General features: G+C 40.7%; 2 protein-coding genes and 2 pseudogenes across 3 annotated transcripts in view; 3 read left to right on the top strand and 1 right to left on the bottom strand.

Annotated features, from left to right (window-relative positions):
- The window catches only part of LOC149118248 (myoferlin-like), a 28,171-nt pseudogene extending 16,978 nt beyond the window's left edge, over window positions 1-11,193 (bottom strand). The window contains exons 1-9 of the transcript XR_016205649.1: window positions 11,149-11,193; window positions 10,890-10,969; window positions 3,370-3,487; window positions 2,926-3,028; window positions 2,224-2,351; window positions 1,649-1,837; window positions 1,054-1,108; window positions 622-699; window positions 315-496 (exon numbers count right to left, since the gene is read on the bottom strand). The product of XR_016205649.1 is annotated as a myoferlin-like (transcript). The remainder of the gene's footprint in view (window positions 1-314; window positions 497-621; window positions 700-1,053; window positions 1,109-1,648; window positions 1,838-2,223; window positions 2,352-2,925; window positions 3,029-3,369; window positions 3,488-10,889; window positions 10,970-11,148) is intronic.
- The window catches only part of LOC110045777 (RRP12-like protein), a 66,528-nt gene that overhangs the window by 43,743 nt on the left and 2,856 nt on the right, over window positions 1-19,929 (top strand). The gene's annotated exons all lie outside the window — the stretch shown is intronic.
- Window positions 9,176-10,896, top strand: LOC149118250 (adenosine receptor A1-like; annotated as a pseudogene).
- On the top strand, window positions 14,418-15,026 carry LOC149118251 (putative G protein-coupled receptor 45). The gene has a single exon (XM_089292544.1). The coding sequence runs from the start codon at window positions 14,433-14,435 to the stop codon at window positions 15,024-15,026; it is 594 nt and encodes a 197-aa protein (XP_089148670.1). The 5' UTR covers window positions 14,418-14,432.

Raw genomic sequence — 19,929 nt, forward strand, 5'->3', positions numbered from 1 at the left:
GGTAGGATTGCGTCGGGGTTATAGCAATCTATTTTTGTATTGTCTATAGGTTTTTGGGAAGGAACTCATAAAATGTTTTTTAAAGACTCTTTTTGGTACAAGTTAAAACTTCTGACATTTTAATTACGAGTCCTCCCTAAACCTTCATTAATTATTCTCTTGCTTTGTTTTTTAGAATTAATTGAAACCTACTAACTAGTCCTTATTCTTGGGAAATAAGCAAAACAATCTTACAACATGCAATACTTTTTATCATATATAGTGGACTGTGGAACGTAAGAGACTAAAAATGTAAAAGAAGACACAAATCTTACCACAGAGTCTCGATCAAACAACTCTACCACCACACTTGGCGGGTTCTTTGCCACGTTCTCGACACCCTCGTAAATTTCAATCTCGTCGAAAATCACAGTCTGATTCCAGGTGGGACACAGAGTCTGAGTCAGCACTGCTGTCACAGCACTTTGCTTACAAAATGCAACACGGGCATAGGCATCTAACGGGGGAAAGCACATGCATTCAATAATAGTGTGTTATTATTCAAGCTGTCAACTATATAAAATCATTAGTAAATAACAGGCACCGCGATGAAAATGTTTCAGGAACGTAATGCATTTTTACCATTCATTCCACTTTCGTCCATCGCAAGCAAATCACGTGCTTGATAAATGTAGGCCCACAACTGATACTTGTGAGGCTCTGTAAAAAATATCATTTACATTTTTATGTTTTGTTTCATATAATGATCATAAAAAAGCAATGTTATCCAGTCAGCTTTCCTAAACTTTCAAGCTTTTTAATTTGCACAGGTTCTTATAACATTCCTATTTATTTTCACCCACATAAACCAACATTTCGCGTCTTTTTGATCATTCGACAATGGCTCTAGATTGGCAGCCGAAAGTTTATTTTAACCTAAATTTTTCAGACAGAGAACGATGAACATAAAATTTTGAACTTTGAACATAAAATTGCATGCCAAGTGAGTTTTGTCTGTTTATAAGCAGAATCACAACTGCTTACAGAACGTTTCCAAATGAACATTTTACTCACTGTGATAGGTGACAAACAATCTTGGAATATTCGTCAAACAGTTTTTACTGTCTTCCTGTTAATTAAAAGGAAAAAAAAAAAACGCATACGCTGCGAAGTGAGACTTCTTCAGGATATCATATAATTAAGAACCCAGGATTGCTATAGAAGCAATCACATTAAAAGAAACAAGACAAGTCTGGTAGGTTTCTCTTGATTTGGCTGGCTATCGAATGGAGACGAACGACAAAGCAAATGTAAAACACGTGCACCTTAAAGAAAAATTAGTTTTCCTTTGGTTGGGTGTCTTAAGAGCAGCTTATATCTTTCGATATATATATTTTGCTATAACCAATAAAGACGAAATAAGGTTAACGTTGGAATTGCTTCCAACAATAATTATCTATACGATGAAAATAAACTTCGTCTAATGTTCTGGTTTTCTATTGCTCTACTGAATACCGATATTTGACCTTTTTCTTTTTCTAGGTCTTCAAGAGCCCAAACAAGAACAATAGCACGAAATTTATACATTTTCCAGTTTTTATCCCTAACCATTTATGTCATTTTTTCCATTGCTAAATAAATTAAGGTTGGCTATCTACAAGACTCTAACCTCGCCGTCAATTTCTAGAAGACACACGGTAGGCATGGACGCTTTGACGTCTTGTCCTCCTTTTGCAACCATTTTTCGGTGCCAACGTCGTCGCCTGACAAAATCGATCTTTCTTTCCTTGTGGTGATATTTGGCCGTGAAAATCGAGGCGTATTCCCACCCTTCTTTCGCAAACTCTTCAAGTTCTTTCTGGAAAAAGGAAAACAAAAAGAATGCTTTGTCTACTTACGCTTAAATTGTTGAGAGAAGCATGTAGTCGTAAGGAACATGCAATAGTCATTTCATCTCATGTTTGTTGTTGTTTTTTGACTTTTTCAGAAGTTACTCCACCTTATCTTGTCACATTATAGTATTTAAAAGTTACCTGGGTTAACTGCTGCTTTAAATTTACCTTTGATCTCGTGTTTTCATTATTGTTTTGAATTCACTCCTTCTGAAGGAGAACACGACTTACAAAATTTATTGTAAAGCTATAGCTATTTCAATAAATCATCATTGCAAAATGTAATGACGGAAGGAAAGGTCCCTTCAGAGCGCGAACAAGAAATTATTTTAAGAGCACTTCTTGTTATTACCTGTTTTACAACAGCCTTCGAATCCTTCAGGAGTCTCTTTCTGACCCAACGTTTTCTTCTCACCAAATGGTAAGCCTTTTGTATTGCTCCATACACTCCGTAAGATGCATCGACTGCGTACTCCCAACCTGAAACAAACAGTCCCATGCGCTAACTCGTACACTACATGTGTGCTGTCACGTAAAGTGACCTTGAATTTAGGATGTCACAACATCCGAGCAAACATTTTACTTCAATTATTACTTAAAATGGTGCATTTTCTTTGGGATGCTCCGGATTCCATGGACACTGGCATGGTACATCAAAGGAACCTTGCCCAGACTAGATTCATCGTTCTCTCCGGCCCTTTCTTTACCAAGTAATCTCATATCATTATTCCTTATCCTGATCATCCCAAAGAAACGTACCCGTGATGCAAGTCCTTAAATGCAATGCATGGAGGGTGTAGATTGCTAAATGAACAATAACTGTGGCTGTTTCACCCTAAAAGCAACAATTCATAATTGGATTAAGAAGACATCACAAAACTCAACATTCTTCAAGATGCGCCTTTAAGTTACGGACATGTACCACTACGGATGGTAAGAAACTACGTTCTGCTTGAATCAAGACCACATTATGTACAGTTTTACTTCATCACTATCAATTTACGTTTAATCTATTTCGTTCGAGTCAAACTATTGCGTATAAGTAGAGTTTTACCTTCGTCGTCCACAGCTCTGTTGTCGTCGACTTCCCAGTTACTAGTCCACTCCCAGCCTTCTGGACATTTAATCTTGTCTTTTTCATCGGTCTTGTCACCATGCTGTAAACGTGTAGATATAAAAAGATTAATTCAATTTTGCATGTAAAGACATATAAACAACTAACTCCTCTTGGCGCGCAGCGAAAATAGAGAAGGATATTTGTCCGTGGATCGTTCGTGGAACTGCTAAGTTCTCACATGAATGGCTCGATCACCTTTAAGAGAACAATAGAACAAACAATGCCCGCCCTAGCTCCAAAACATATAACAGCTGCTACAGTTCCGCTTCAGTGAGGCGACCTTCAAACGCAACATCCTTAGCAGACTGATGGAAAGTAGATCGGTTCTACAATACAGGTGAAAAGCAGCCTGTTGCTGGCTTATGAAAACAAATTCTTTACCACATTTGTCTATGGCGCGGATGCTTGGCCCCAGTTCCCACCAGGAATCATCCTCGCCTCGTTTTCAAATACATCTTCCAAGAAGATCTTATGCCCTGAGTCGCGGTCAAATAATAAGCTAAGGATAAGAAATAAAACGCTCTCTTTACTATGTGGCTATAAACTGGATCTGTTTTATAAGGAACATAACTAAATAAACAAATATCTGAAGAAGACATACGGACGGTTTCTAAGGCTTTCCCTTACAATGTTGGACATTGCTACTAATCATCTGCTTAGCCTGTCACCCCAGTTCCTAACTTCTGAATAAAAGAAGGTAAAGTCTACATACGAGCCAAGTGGCTCATCAGGCCGGAGCTTATCTTGGTTTCAGTGGCATGAAGCGACTAGAAGTGTTTCTATTCCCCCCTGGATGGGATTCTAGTCCACCGCAGGGTTACCCCCCAGCATTAAATTCGCCATTAGAGTAAAGTTTCTTTCCCAAGAACACAACACAATGTCCCCAGCCAGGGCTTGAGCCTGGACCGCTCGCTCCAGAGTCGAGCGCACTGACCATGAGGCCACCGCGCCTCCCCCTAACTTCAACTAACTTCTGAATGCCCCTGAATAATTTCAGTTGTTGTGGCCTATAGTTAAGTTTTTGTAACGTTTAGTTTCAAAAATAAGTTGTAAATTAATTTAAATGAGTGTGGTGAAGTTCTTTTTCACGCTTCGTCTGTGAATATTCGGCTTTAATCTCGCACATTAAGTTCACCGATTCCCATTAAAGAATGTTTCGAATGATCTCACGAACAGATATTCACTTCTCGGAAAAGTGAAGCAAGCTCGGGCACAAACCTATCAGCAGATATTCAAAATTGATAGCCGGTCATTCAGACAACTTATTTTAATGATTAGAATGTTATCCTAAATTCGCAAATCACAAAGGAAAACGGAAACGTTCGATCGTTTTGTTCGTTTCATAGCGTTACATGGGGCCAAACATTTATCCTAGAGACGATGCTGCATCTAAACCGACAAATGTTCCTTCCACGGATTAGGCATATATTAAGGTAGGTGTCTACTTTTCTTTACTTTTTATTTTTTTACCCTAAACGAAAAGCGATTGCTTCCGTTTGTTACTGATTGTGGAAAGAAATATCATAGGCAGGGAACAGGTGCAAATTACTACTTCATGCATCTTCGATGGCTGATATGTCCTCAAACATAAAGAGAAACATCAATAACATAGGAAGTTGAATAAAGAAGAATATCTCGTCGATCCTATTTCTCCTCGAACCAACAACATGAAGAGAGAGTGGGTCACATAAACATCAGCAAGGAATCTATTTATCTGAAACTGAATCCACGCTGAGCCCATTATCCAGAACAGGTAGGCTACTCGCGTTCCATGTCACATGTAGAGAACAAGATATCACTTTGGTGTCAGGTTTAGCACACATGTGGCAAATTGAAGGCTCAAAGCGAGGAGGATCCCCTTGTAAAGTTTCAATTGATCGTAAGGAAACAACGCTTCAGGGATCGATCAATCAGGCATCATCTTTAACAATCAAGCACTTAAATCATTTCACAGTCAAATCGTAGCCGAGACAGGACAAGAAATGAGATCGAATCGAATTCTAGCGTAGAAAAAAAAAATAATAATAATAAAAACTAGCAGGGGTCGACAGGGTCTAGGCCAGACAAATTTTTTTACCGTGGCGTTATCAGAAAAAAAGACTTTTAATTCCTCCAAATCTGTTTATTATTAACGCATAGCCTTACACAAGATCCTCAGGTTCGGCTCGCCTGTTACTAACCTCCCACGCAGACGCTCTTAGGGCTCGTCGTGGGAGGTTAGCGTCTTACTATAGCTACGACCCTACTCGGGGTACCTTTCCCGTTTTATTTGTGTCATAAGTCTTGTAAAACTGGCATAAACAAATGGAGTGACAACAAAAGCGATTAAGCGATATGTGCAATTCCGAGAAATATGTGCATTTTTTTTTTTACCACTTTCCTTCTCGTTGCAACATAGCCTTCTCCCCTTAAATCAAACTTTATCAAGTATTCTTTCTTCCGTTCGCTGTCATGCGATGAAAGACACCAACTGGCAAGCTAGAACCAATGAAATTTTTAAAAAGAAATGACTTTCCTCCCAGCGTTATGAGACGAGTTCATGTTATGTGTATAAATATAGCTAAGAGAAAAGGAGATTGTTTGAAACATGTAGCAAATGTACGCTCTTCGTGTGATTTATAATTTGCGCGTGGAGCGACAATTTCATTTTGGAAACTTAGAGAGAGTGTTAATGAGAAATAGGAGTGGGACATTGAACTGTTCAAATAAACATCCGTGCCTAACATGTTATTATTTTTTTATTCAAATTACCTCACTCGTTTGCTAGAAAACATTTAGGAGGAAGCTCTTTCACAATAGTGATAGTGCGAATTCCTAGAACACAAGTTCATTTGTGATATAACGGTCCTGTGTCGGCTCAGATTAAAAGCAATATTAAAAATTATAAAAGCCTTTTGAAAATAGAACGCTACCTGCCCTGGAATAGCGACTTGAATATTGATAAAGAAAGACTTATTGAAGTATTATAAAACTTCCTTGTTCGAAAAGTGCCACTTATTTTTTTTTTCCTTTTTTCAAATGAAAAGCTATTAAAATCACACGGGACTACTTTCTGTAGAGTGGGCGCTTATTGGACAAAATAAAGATTCAGCGTAATTATCACGGTATTTTCGTTCATTTATGCGGAGTTCACGTGGCTTATTATGGCGACAGTTAACGTTGTTTATGTGAGATGTACTGTTATTGTAAGATAGATAAACTGCTGTCATACTCCGACAATGGGCCTTTTGGTTATTTGAAATTATAAGAGACCCAAAACATTGTTGATCATCCGGTTATATCGCAGTTCGGTTTTGTTTGCCTACATTACTTCAGCTACCCTCTCCCGCAAAAGTCAATTTTCCAAATTAAAAAACAATAGTTTCGCAGGTGTTAAGGAAGTCCTAACAGCATGCTAACTGAGGAACACGCGTAAATTAGTCACGTCTTGTTAAATTTAGCAATTAGCGTTTGGACTTTCACAAAACTCATCTCATTTTTCAGGTACGTTAGTTCTACTAATGTAGCGCAAAAGGATAGAGGTTATTAACTTAGTTGACGTATTTGCACCATTCATTGGCGTTAAGCACACGTAAAATACGTTTTAATTCAAGTAGGAGTTCTAAAAGGGTAACTTATTTCCTTCACCCTGCGTCCCAGACAGTCTGCACCGACGTTATAGATCGCAAACGGACTAATTCGAGGATTTTGTAACACGTCGGGCTACATTGCAGGCTAATCTTCTTAGAAATTAAAATTTTTGACAAGGTTTCTTGTGAAGTAGCGGTGAATTCAAAAGATTTGTTCAAACCGTAAATTTCTCTTTGAGTCGAGGAGAAATAGAGAGACTATAGAGCTACAATATTTTGAATTCCGGAAGACATTTTCAAGACTACTCTTTGTTCCTTTAAGCCGATTATTTATGGGTTTTCTCATCTGTGTTAGTGTTGTCATGGGTTTTCCCTCTATTTTTCTGTTACCGGTTAAAAGAGTTAGAAGAGTTTGAATTATTCAACATCTCATACTACTACTTTGTAAGAGTATTCAATATCTAATATTCCGCTTCTATCCCTGCAGGAAGCGCTTGTCTTTCTCTGAGTTAATTGATCTCTGGGCTCAAAAGCAGCTATCAGAAATGCAAGAGTTTTGGTGTTTTTTAGGGGCAAGTGTTTTTTTTTTCTTTTTTTCTTTTTCTTTTTTTTTTTTTTTGCGTATTTAGTAACTTTTTAAGCTGAACTCTAAAATAAAGGCATCGAAAAAGCCAACAACGTTTTTTTTCTGGTTTCTTAAGTAGTCATTATCAAAATTCGACTTCTTCCGAACAGTTGATTTCGGTTGTTTCATTCTGTTTGAAAGCTGGCGTCGCTTTATATAAAAACATCGTTGGCTGCAATCCATTGTTAATCGAAACGAATTCGATCATTGTGACGAGTTTTAAGATAACGTTTTGGTTATTGCTGATCAATTTTTCATTGTCGATACTCATTGTCGACAGTCCGTTAGTTTTCGCTTTGCACGTCACTGTTGCTATAAATATTCTGTCTTCTTCAATGTTTTCAGTGCTGGAAGGTTACTTATTATTTACATGCATTAACTCGATCGGGTCCCCTTCTTAACAACAGTAACTGCTACCATAGAGATTACAAAGTTGACACCCCGTGCGTATCACGAGAAAGAAGGTTAGTATTTACATTAATTTAAAACATCGAAATGAAAAATTAAACTCTAAACGGCATACATTCTAGGTTAAAATGTTCATAAAAGTCATTATTTCCGTTTAATTCACATCTATCATCATGCCTTTAATTACACTTGAATGCATGGGTTATACCAAAAACTAGCAGACTAATAGTTTATGATATTGCGGGTCCTGCAGGAAAAATAAGCTAGTTTGACTTACAAATTGATTTTTCTCTCATACGGGTGCTGATTGCGGTGTCAATCTTTTCACATCGCAAAATTGACTTAAAAATTAACTTTTTCCGAATTAAACCTGAGGAAGATGAAGGGATGGTAGCACAAATGGACCAAATGAACTTAAATTCAAATCTTTTATGTGCGCGCAAGCTGCTCGAAGAGGAAGACCTTATTTTCCAACTTACCTCGTACAGTATTACACCTTTCTGTGGAGTTTTAAATTTTCAAGTAGGCTTTTATTCTTCCCCTTATAGTGATCCATGATGAGCGTAAAAGACATCTCGATAATCAATAACATTTCAATGCAAAGTCAGATACGTGAAAACGTCGGACTTCAATCCAGAAGCGTTTAATTAATTCACCCAAGGTTTATATGCTCCCCAATCATTGACTGACTACTGAATCGACCATTAAGCCCATACGAAATTTGACGGCTGTAATTTGCTGCATTTTGGTCAAATCAGAGCCTGAATTTTATTTGAGTTCCTTCGCTCGTACTCGAAATTGCTATTGCAACATCAAAATACAGATATTACGTAAATTGTTGACGGGAGAGCAATTGTTGCCACGAAGCAGAAGTTGAAAACGTCTGACAAACGTTTTAAATGAGATACCTGAACCTTGTGCATGCATCCACTCTTTTAATACCTTCAGCGCACTTTTTAAAAAAATGTTTAGCAATGGTAGACCGTTGTTTTTAGGATTCTGTATATAAAAAGTATATCTTTTAAGACCCAACATTTCGAAGTCGTGATCATTGTAGTGTTCTTTAAAACCCTGTGTTTGCTGTCAGGTATTGCCCAAATTCTAATTACCTACTTTGCAGCTGTCGACCATTGTCCATGAGAAAATTAAAGGAAAATGGGCGGCTATACACAGGCTCAAAGAAATTAAATTTAACCGGCGTTTCTAGCAGATGGGAATTTTAAATTAATTATTGTTTTAATTAAAACTCGCAAGACTGAAGTCCGCAATCTAACTGAACTTTACCGCGTTTAACTTGCCATGGTCGCAATTAAGTCGAGAACTCTCATTGGTTGAATTTGGAGCACTTACATTTGTGACACAGTTTAACTCAATCTTGATCCCAGGCTCTCACTGCCTCCCTTGACAAGGGAGGTAAACTGGAGTAGAGAGAGTTTAAGATAAAGGTTGAGTCCAACCGGCTTACTTTCAACCGATATTGAAATAATCAGTCTCAAAACGTAGCTTGACCTCATATACATTAGCTAAGCGAATGGAAAAGAAACCATCTAAGCTAAAAACTTATTGCTCATTTTTGTCCTTTAGAAACCTCTTTGTTTCACAATGACATTTCAGTCCAACCTTTGCGAACAAGTATGGGCGCCATTGGCAACTTCTGTTACTACAACGATCGTATCTGTTATTCTGTGTATCATAACAGTACCTGGTAACTTACTTATTTGCTGGGCTGTAATTTGGAATCCAACAAGAAACCTAAAGACTCCATTCAACTACCTGGTTCTTAACCTCGTCATTGCAGATTTGATTGTCGGAGCAGTGACAGAGCCAGTTTTTGTAGGTTATCACGCAAACGAGGCTCTTAAACACCCTGTGCTGGGTGTACGATGGGTGGTGTACACCTCATATTTTATGACTTCAACAGCATCTGTCTTGAGCATAATGGCTCTAGCGGTCAACAGGTATCAAGTAGGGACTTCAAACCGCATCGAAAGAGGCAAGATTTCCAGTGCAGTTGCTACATCTGTGGCTTTGTGGATATGTTCTCTCAGTCTTCCTCTTCTCTACCTGGCTGTTGGCTTTTACCTACTGGCCTTCATATTTGCCAATACAGCCGTTGTGGTCAGCATTGGTGTCCTCTTATTCGTAAACTACCGGATCTATCACAGTCTCCAAGAACACGAGAAGAACTCGGAGCACATTCGAAGCAGCCGGGACCGACAGAAACATGTGAAACGAGAAAAGAAGATCACAGTCTCGTTTCGCTTAATAATCATCTCGTTTTTAACTTGCACTGTACCTTCCCTGGTGATGATCTATGTCATCAACTTGTGCAGCACGTGTAACTGTGTTCTAATTCACTGGTTACGAGACTTGCAATACCTGTTCCTTTTGCTCAATTCTGCCACTAATCAGTTTCTTTACGCTTGGCGAATACGCTCCTTTCGGGCAGCATTTAGAACAATTCCTGTAGTACAGTGGCTTACAAGACCATTTACTGGAACAAAATTGATCAGGCGTGTTCGCAGACGGATACCCTCTCAGGTACAGCAGTCGGACAGGTAGATCACGAGAGTGGAAGAAAATTACCTTGAATTTGCAACGAAAGGCGGATAGACAACAGAGTTCCCAAAACAAACTGATTTTATCGCACTAAGCAGCACATCAAAACTACAACTTGGCCAACCACACAAGCTGCCTTACGTGATCCACGAGGCGGGAACTAGACTAGCACTTTATGTAAACATACTCGTTACAGAATTGAGTTCGCTAAACACTTTTTTACACGCCACTTAATTGCAAGTCCGAGCGCACACACACTCAGGGGTGACGGGCAAAAATTTCTATCACTTTCCGGCAATTAAACTTTGAATGGTCTATACTATCACTCTTTTTCAAGTTGTTTTACAATATTGGTACACAAATGAACAGTCGTCGGTGAACACATGTTGTTTCTCTTAATGACATAATAGATTTCCATAGCAACAGTACACCTATTAAAAGCACCCTTAATTTTAGCTCTTAGTGCTTATTACTTAAAATTCTGTCGAGGGGGTTCAGAGCCACCTTAAATTTTAGAAAATTTAAGATGGCATATTTATGCATCTTACTGTTAAGTGTGTTGACTACACACTTACTAGAATTCTTATCAAACAAAATTTTAATTTTAATTAGTCTTTAAGTTACCTATTTACTTTTTCGTTTGGTGAATCATGTAAGATACATTGAAAAATTAGCCAAGCGCGAGTTTTCAGGATAGAAAAAAGTTGTGGTACATGTACAGAGTTATCAACATAGCTGACCTCATTTCAGGCGCAATGTACCAGTCTCCCTCGAAAGCCCAACCTTCAGGAGCCTGGAAACTTTTAATTGGTAGCGGTAGCTGTTTAGAGGGATCATTACGATAATTAATAGACGGTCATAGGCTCACAATGCAGAACGATGGTATAAACTAATGGTATGAAATTGTTTAATAAGGGACAAAGTGAAAATAAGTATATTGATAACACGGTATGAGATAACTAAGGAAATAAAACAATGTAATATTAATGTTAAACAAACAACAACAACAACAACAACAATAATGTTATCAAGGCAAAAGTTCATACCTCTCCACTGGCATTAGAAAAGCCTGGTCTTGTAAGCGCTTTCTTCGTCCAGAAGCCAATTTTAACTTCGTTCTCGTACTGCAATGGAATATATGACATCAGTTTTAACCGATACTGAAAAGTCACCTTCAGTCAGAAGGCCGGTCGCAAGTTTGCATACTTCAGTGAAAGTAATTGCTGGTATTATGGGGACATAATTAATTATTATTTGTTACTACAAGTTGTTAATATGCTTTTCAATCACAGCTTCCTTATGCGAGGATAGAAAATGTGTGTACCTACTCTAAGTAATAATTCAAACCAAACTTAAAGGATACCACCACTGGTGGAATCTTTATTTGCCTTCCTGAATTGACAAAAATCAATTATTGACCGAGATTTTTCTGGCTGAATATTGACTAACTTCTATAAACACCCAAAATCGAACGCGTTTGGTCGATATCATGATTATTATTGCGGGAGAGAACGAAATTGGTGGTATGCACTGTCACGCTATCAAAAATAAAATTCCTAACCATTCAATAAATTAAGTCAAGAATTTGGGATATGATATATGACTGATATATAAAACAAAACTCGCAAAGATTTAGCTCTGTGCAGATTTTCATTCCTGCGTTATTTGGAAAAGTGTTTCACCCAAATTTATAGAGCTTTGTATGGAGACGCCATGTCTTCAGAGGGGTATCAAAATGGCGGCCGCACAGTAACAGAAACATGTCATTGAGTTTTGGTAATCATCGAAAAATTATTACTCTAGAGTTCCCACAAAATCCAAGAACTGTTCAGTTAGCAAAAACTTAAGCAATAGCTCCTCTTTTGACCTACACGAGATCCTTCTTTGGCCGCTATTTTAATGTCGCGTAACGCATAAATTGGAAATTCATACGTCAGCTGTAACAAAATGAGGAACTCTGTCGAGCTTAAACGCCATAAAACGTCAAGTTTTTAGCTAGGGTCTTATATCTGATGAAACTAAAACTTCAGTACTGTGGGATTAGTGATTTTTAAGTTTGAAAAATGATGACGTCGCATGAAAACCGGCATTATCCCGAGCAGCAATTGATTTACATTATCCGACTTGACGTCATCACTACAATCGAGTCCAGAATCTCCTGGACCGAGAATACCTTGGGTCTAAGGAGTGAAAGTCTATATTGAGGCAGTTTTTAACATTTCATTTGCAACTTTAAATTCAATTTGGTCCTCAATAAGGGTAGATCATATAGTCCTTACTACTAACTGACAAGAGAAAGGGTGTCGAATTTCGTCCTGTCGACTCACCGTTTCTGCTAAGACACCAAATTCACCTTCGCTCTGTTCACGTGCAGTCCAATTGCTCTACGCGGACGACCGCAGGCAGTTCTGAGTGGTCTGCGATATCAAGGGCTTTCTTACCGGGATACTAAAGCAACAGAGAAAGAGTCAGGAACTAAAGCAACAGAGAAAGAGTCAGGACCTTAGTAATACACGTGATAAATATGAGGGTACATGAGAAAGTCCAGTCACTATCTTTAGACATACAGCACTATGCAATCAGACAAACAAAAAAGACAGAGAAGGAAAAGTGAAATTTCTAGCTGGCTGGGTTTACAAGGTAAGTCTAAGGTTAATAGCTTAGAATTCTTTTCAAAACCGCTACTCATCAAGATACGAGTTACAAGAGTTAGGAAATGTCTAGTAAAAAAAGGTAAAGTCTGCATACGACCCAAGTGGCCCATCAGGCCGGAGCTTATCCCGGTTTCTGTAGCACGAAGCGACTACGAGTATTTCTACTCCCCCCTGGATGGGATGCTAGTCCATCGCAGGGTTACACCCAGCATTAAGTTCGCCGGTACCCATTTATACACCTGGGTTGAGAGAGGCACTGTTAGAGTAAAGTATCTTGCCCAAGAAGACAACACAATGTCCCCGGCCAAGGCTCGAACCCGGAACGCTCGATCCAGAGACAAGCGCACTAACCGTGAGGCCACCGCGCCTCCAAGGAAATGTCTAGTACACATTGGTAACCCTATAACCAGTCATCATAAAACAGAGTTTGATAACGTAAAAAGTGATCGGCATCGTACCAAACACTTCCTAATAACATTGATACGCTGGATGGAGAAAGGCAAAACTTTATAGATCATTAAAAGATACCTTCATTTCAATCGCGATTGTTTTTTCACAATATTTACCACAATATTTACCACAGTGAGAACCTAACATGGTAGGCTGGTATCCTGTGGTAGGCAATTCTTGTGGAGCCGCTAATCATCCAGATAATCACATCGGGCAAACTATTTTGAGGCTGTATGGGTTGGATCAAAGAATTTGATGAAAAAGCCGACCACCACCATCAAAAAACATAACTTTTAAAATCGTCGGTGCCGTTACATAAAACAAACAAACTCAAAATAGGAAAATCGTGGTATAACTGAACAGCTCATTAGATAGTTGCGTGCAAGGCTCAAAGCTTTACGAGCTGGCAAGCGCTCGCAAGCGCAATTATACTTTTCAGTTAAAATTAAAATCAACGATTTTCTCTCCTTAAATTTAATCATAAACACTGCTTGAGAACACTAAAAATTGAAAGGCGTAATAATATAACTAAACAACTTTTCGTTCAGTTGAATTCCCTTGTCCAAACAAAGCAATGGAAATTTGAATCGAAGTTTCGCAAAGCTCTGCCCCAGAAAGGTAATCATGAAAGCATTTTAAAGTTCAATTCCAACCTCATGCACAGTGGAGAAAGTGCAAAAAGGAAGGTAACTTCAAATGGATGGATTCTTATGAATTAATTCTCAACTCCTGGTCATCTCTGGTATAATTCTGTTGCTCGCTGAAAGAAGAAAAAAAGTGTCATGCATAACTTTAATTGACACAAGAAACTATCTTTAACTCGTCACACGGTCCGGCTGAAATAATGCAACAATATTTCTGTGACCTTTTTGAGGAATTTAAACTTTCCAAGTCCGACGGCGAACGCCTCTATTCACCCTACGTTGTTGCTTGTGTCTTAAATGCTCTTTTATCGTATACAACCGTCGTGTTGAATGCCATAACGATCCAGGCGGTGAGGAAAACAGCTTCATTGCAGAAGCCTTTGAAAACGTTACTCCTGAGTTTAGCTGTTTCAGATCTTGGTGTTGGCTTTGCCAGCCCTTTGCCGTTGCACTGTGTGCGAAGTGGTTACAACAGAACAGTCCAAACTGTGCCGTCTATACCGTCTTCGCCATTATCTTAACATTGTTTTCCCTTATGTCTTTCTTTGGCGTTATGCTGATAAGTGTGGACAGGTTCATGGCAATCTATCTTCATCTAAGATACCAAGAACTCGTCACTTACAATCGAGTTGTTGCAGTGGCGATCTCAGTTTGGATGTTCAGTGCATTTCTTTCACTAATTACGACGTGCATTCCAGCTAACATTATTCTCATAGTTTTTGCCGCCATTGGTATTTTATGTATGGTGCCAACAGCATTTGTAAATTACAAGATATATGTGGCTGTTCGACGCCACAGAAATCAAATCCAGGCTCTCCAAGTACAGCCGGTAACACAGAATGGTGAAATGTCAGATTTGGTAAGTGTTAAAAAATCTGCACACGGTACATTTTACATTTATGTTGTGTCTTTGCTTTGCTTTGTGCCGCAGGTTTGTAGTTCTTTCGCTATGACATTGTCTGGAAAAAATACTATTGTAGAACAAACTGTAAAAGGTTTGACAATTTATACTTACTCGGTGGTGTTTCTTAATTCATCTTTGAACCCGGTTATTTACTGTTGGAAGATGAGACACATTCGACACGCTATTATTGAGCTACTGCAAAACATGTTTGTTCGTCGTTCATGATAAATGAGGACGACGCTCGTCATCAATTAAAGGCAGGCCACGAAGGGACCTTATGACGAAAGATCCGAAAGCCACGGTTAAAACACAAAAGAAATCTGGCTAGAGGAGTGCCATGCATTTTTTTTTAAGCCAGTATGATGCTGTTGCAACTTTTCATGAGCGGATCAGATCTGGGTAAGTGTTCTCCAAGAAACAACAGGATTGGTGGTGCAATCTGTTGTTACATCATGCATTGTCATAGCTTGTTACATCATGCATTGTTATAATTGGTCCCAGCATGCCTTGGGGGCGTAATAAAAACGTGGCGTCCATCTATCGATTTCTTTATGTTTTCGTGCAGCCACAACATGGTGTCACAAGTGTGCTTCGCACCGATTTAACACTCCCCCCGGAACTCAGGAATCACGATAAATCTGACGATGGCGTCTTCGTCCGGACAGGGAGTCGCGGCGGTCATGCTCCCGAGGTTTTCGACCACGGGAGATCCACGAAGAAATTGTGAAAAGTTCATTCAGATGTTCAAAGATTGGTGCGAGCTCAATGGATGGTATGATAGCGAGCCTCCACCCGAAGCACCAGAAGAAGGAGCGGATCCCGTACCTGTTGAGCCAAAGTGGCTTTCAAAAGGAAAAGCGTTGGCAGCTTTCCGTTCCGCCATTGCTGGTAACGAAGAACTCGAAAACCTTGTACACGGCTTGCAACTATCAGAGGAAGAAGCAAAGGAACCGAACGTTATACTCGAGCACTTGCAGGAACACTTCATGGCTAGCGAAGGAGTCCTAACGGAAAGAACAAAGTTCGCCCAAATGAAACAGGAAGACCAAGAATCTGTCACAGCCTGGGAAGGACGAGTTAAACAACAAGGTAGGAGACTTGAGTACTGTGATAAATGTGAAGATCAGTTACTCAGAAATAAATTCATATCAGGGATCAACAACGAGAGACTGATGTCAAAACTACTAGATAAGGGCCACAGAGATAAAACAAAGAAAGAAATCGTCTCATTTAAGACAATGTTACAGGTAGCTAAGAACTTTGAGCAATGTGAGAAGGCTAAAGCAATAATGCAGCAAGCTAAAGGCGCCGCAGAACAAGTAAACTACACCGGCACAAAGTCGCCCTCAAAGTCGGAGCAAAACTGGGGTCAGGGTCAGGGTAACTACAAAGGCACAAAGACACCCCCAAAGTCCGAGCAGAACTGGGGTCAAGATCTGTCTAAGCGCCAATTCAAACCTGACACCTGTCAGTATTGTGCAGGTTCTCTACACCCTCGCTCCGTATGCCCAGCTTCAAACAAGCGATGCTCTAGGAAGGGCTGTGGGAGAATAGGACACTTTGCCCGCGCATGTCGAATGGGAGCATCCCCTGTAGCCAGCTCCAGCCAAGCACACCATCTTGATGCCAGTTTAGGGGAGGAGTATGAAACTGACCTATTCGAGGTGGATATCAAACGAGAAAAGTATGCTCAAAGTGTCTACAGCACTTCGCAAAATCCTCATGGCGCCGTGGTGGGCCGTAAGTTCTTCAGCCGCTTGAAACTAGGTGTGACCAAGGACCTAATCAAATCGATCAGAGTGCAGTTAGATACTGCCTCCACTTGCAACACATTGCCAGAAAAACTTGCTCAATCATTAATTCCTATTGGGCAGAAGATCACAAACTACCTCATCCCTAGTAAAGCCACCTTATTCACCTATGACAACTCTAGACTCACACCCATGGGTAAACTGGAGTTACCAGCTGAAAACACAGCAGGGTACCACCTCCTCACATTTCATGTTTTGAGAGACTTGCATATACAAGGAAAGCCACCCCTCCTGTCTGGCTCAGACTGTGTGAAGCTGGGACTGGTGAAGATCCGTGCAGATGAAATTCATTCACTTGGAACATCACGTGGCACTGCAACACTTCAGAAACGCCACTCTGAGCCCCAGTACAACTGCCAACACCTGAGAACTCGCACGCCAGGGAGACGCCAGCACCACGGATGTTTGATGTTCCGCATCCAAAGACATCGTTGCCATCCTGCCCTGCCAATATGACTCTTGAGTGGGTTCTCAAAGCATTTCCTGATGTGCATACAGGGTTGGGACAGTTCGGAAAGCCTGTTTCTTTTGATTTAGACCCGACAGTGACTCCAGTCCCTGATGCCATCCACCGGCAACCAGTAGCAAGACATGCCAGAATCAAAGAGCAGTTAGACAAGATGGAAAGCGAAGGTAAAATTTGCCGACAGTATCAGCCAACAGCTTGGTGCAGTAACATGACAATTAGAGAGACAAAGAACAAATTTAGAATCTGTTTGGACCCATCAAACACCATTAACAAGGCGATAAGAGTCCCCAAGCATCCAATTCCTCGCTTCGAGGACATCTTGCCACAACTGAACGGTGCAAAGTGTTTTTCAGTCGCAGATGCGATGTCTCGCTTCACCAACATACTTCTAGATCACGAATCAAGCCTGGCCACAACATTCCACACACCTTTTGGCAGGTACCGGTGGCTTCGGTTACCCTACGGTGTCTCCAGTGGACCCGAGGAGTATCAAGCGAGACAGCAGGAAGCCCTTGCAGGATTGAAAGGTATCTGCAACATTGCTGATTATGTTCTTATTTATGGATGTGGACAAACACAGGAGGAGGCCGAGAAAGATCACGATGAGAATCTTTACAATTTCCTGCGGCGAATGCAAGAAGTGAAACTCAGGCTGAACCTAGCCAAGTGGAGGTTCAAAACTCAAAAGGTGATCTTCATGGGATTCCAGCTCAGTCCTGAAGGGGTTAGCCCAGCTCCAAACATGGTGGAAGCAATCTCAAACATGCCCAAACCTGCAGACCCACATGCTGTTCAGCTTTTTTTGGGTATGCTCAATTTCCTTGCAAGATTTTGTCCAAAATTGAGTGACGTGGTCAAGCCTTTAAGAGAATTAACCCACAAAGATGTCACTTTCCAGTGGACTGACTCACATGACAAAGCTTTTGGTAAGTCTAAGGAACTCATTGCTCATGCCACTGTTTTGTGGTATTTCAATCCACAATTGCCTGTAACCCTTCAGGTGGATGCGTCTGGTGTTGGCGTTGGTGGAGCGCTCTTGCAAAATGATCAACCAGTGGCATTTTACTCCAACACTCTAACAGAAACTGAACAGAGATACGCTGTAATTGAAAAGGAATGTCTTGCTATCTGCTTGGCGTTTGAGAAATGGGACAGTCTCCTTTATGGAAAGTCAGATATCACAGTACAAACGGATCATCAGCCACTAGAGAGTATCTTCAAGAAACCTCTCAACAAAGCACCACGGCGATTACAAGCCATGCGCATGAGACTCCAACGATGGTCATTTGAAGTGAAGTATAAGAAAGGGGCACAACAAGTCATAGCCGACACCTTGTCCAGAGCTCCCCTCCCACAGCTTTCCAAAGCAAGTCTTTCCGGAGAACAGATATTTCGAGTGGAGCTAGAAGCAATGGCTTTGGACAATTCCGGTATCTCCAAGGTTACTCAGGAAAACTTGCAGGAGCAGACTGCTATGGATCCAGCACTGCAAAAGCTATCTCTTCTCATAATGACTGGCTGGCCAACTTCCAAAACAGGTGTGGATCCATTAGTGCGACCTTACTACACTTTCAAAGATGAACTCTCCGTGGCAGACGGCATAGTGTATAAAAGCCAGCAAGCAGTCATTCCAAGCTCAATGAGACCAGCTATGCTTGAGAAAATCCACAGAACGCATTTTGGAGTATGCTCCTACATTCGAAGAGCCAAGGTGTCCCTCTTCTGGCCAGGCATGACTTCAGATATCAAGAACAAGTGCATGTCATGCCCACTGTGTGCTCAGTATGCTAGTCAAGCCCCAAAAGAACCCATGCTCAGCCATGATATTCCAGACAGCCCATGGTCCGTGGTTAGCCAAGATATCCTCATGTGGGAAGGAAAGTGGCATCTGGTCACGACGTGCCATTACAGTGATTGGGTCGAAATTGATGTACTGCCCAACACACTCACTGCAATAGTAGTGCAGCTGACCAAAGCGCACTTTGCAAGATTCGGGATACCTGAGCGCTTAATTACGGACAATGGTCCACAGTATATCAGCACCGAGTACAAGCAGTTTGCTTCTGAATATGGATTTGAACATGTAACATTATCCCCGTACTGGCCACAAGGAAATGCCAAGGCTGAAACGGCCGTGAAGATTGTCAAGCGGATGTATCAAAAGAACAAGGATATCCATTTAGCACTCCTGGACTACCGAAACACCCCTCAACAGGGCCAGGAACACTCGCCAGCTCAAAGGCTCATATCCCGACGCACGAGGGGCATACTTCCAATGACACCTGGGCTTCTCAAGCCTGAAGTCGCACATCCTGTTGCTGTCAAAGCTGAAATTGGTGTACGTCGAACCAGAGCAAAACGATATTATGATAAAAATCTGGGAGGAAAGGCACATGAAGAAATTCAGCCTGGCCAGTGGGTATATGCCAAACCCAACCCTAAGCACAAGCACTCTGCCTGGCCTCATGGCATTGTACAGAAAGTGTCCTCGCCCAGGTCATACATTGTTGTCACTCCTAATGGCGGAGAGATGCGCAGAAATAGAACACAGATCAGGTTGGCCGCAGCCCCACCACCTGATGCGAAGACCTATATGTCCCAGCAACCAAGTGCATCCTGTGAGGATGACCAGCCATTAGGACAACCACTGCCCACCATAAGTGCGAAGATGACTCCTCAGAATCCCCTGCAATCATTACAACAATTCAGCAAAGACCCTCATTAGACGCAGAGTCAAGTACCAGCAGTCCAGAACCAACTTACAGACTCGCGGTTTCACAGAACCCTACAACCACAACAAAGGCCCTTCGACGTACGGGGAACAGCTCAGTTCACGGAAAATGGGTCA

This window comes from Orbicella faveolata, unplaced genomic scaffold (assembly GCF_042242905.1).
Source record: "Orbicella faveolata isolate gen_17 unplaced genomic scaffold, um_ofav_v1 contig_1, whole genome shotgun sequence".
Lineage (NCBI taxonomy): Eukaryota > Metazoa > Cnidaria > Anthozoa > Scleractinia > Merulinidae > Orbicella > Orbicella faveolata.

Coding starts and splice junctions, on each gene's coding strand:
- LOC149118251 (XM_089292544.1), top strand. CDS start 14,433: ATGTCTTTCTTTGGCGTTATGCTGATAAGTGTGGACAGGTTCATGGCA.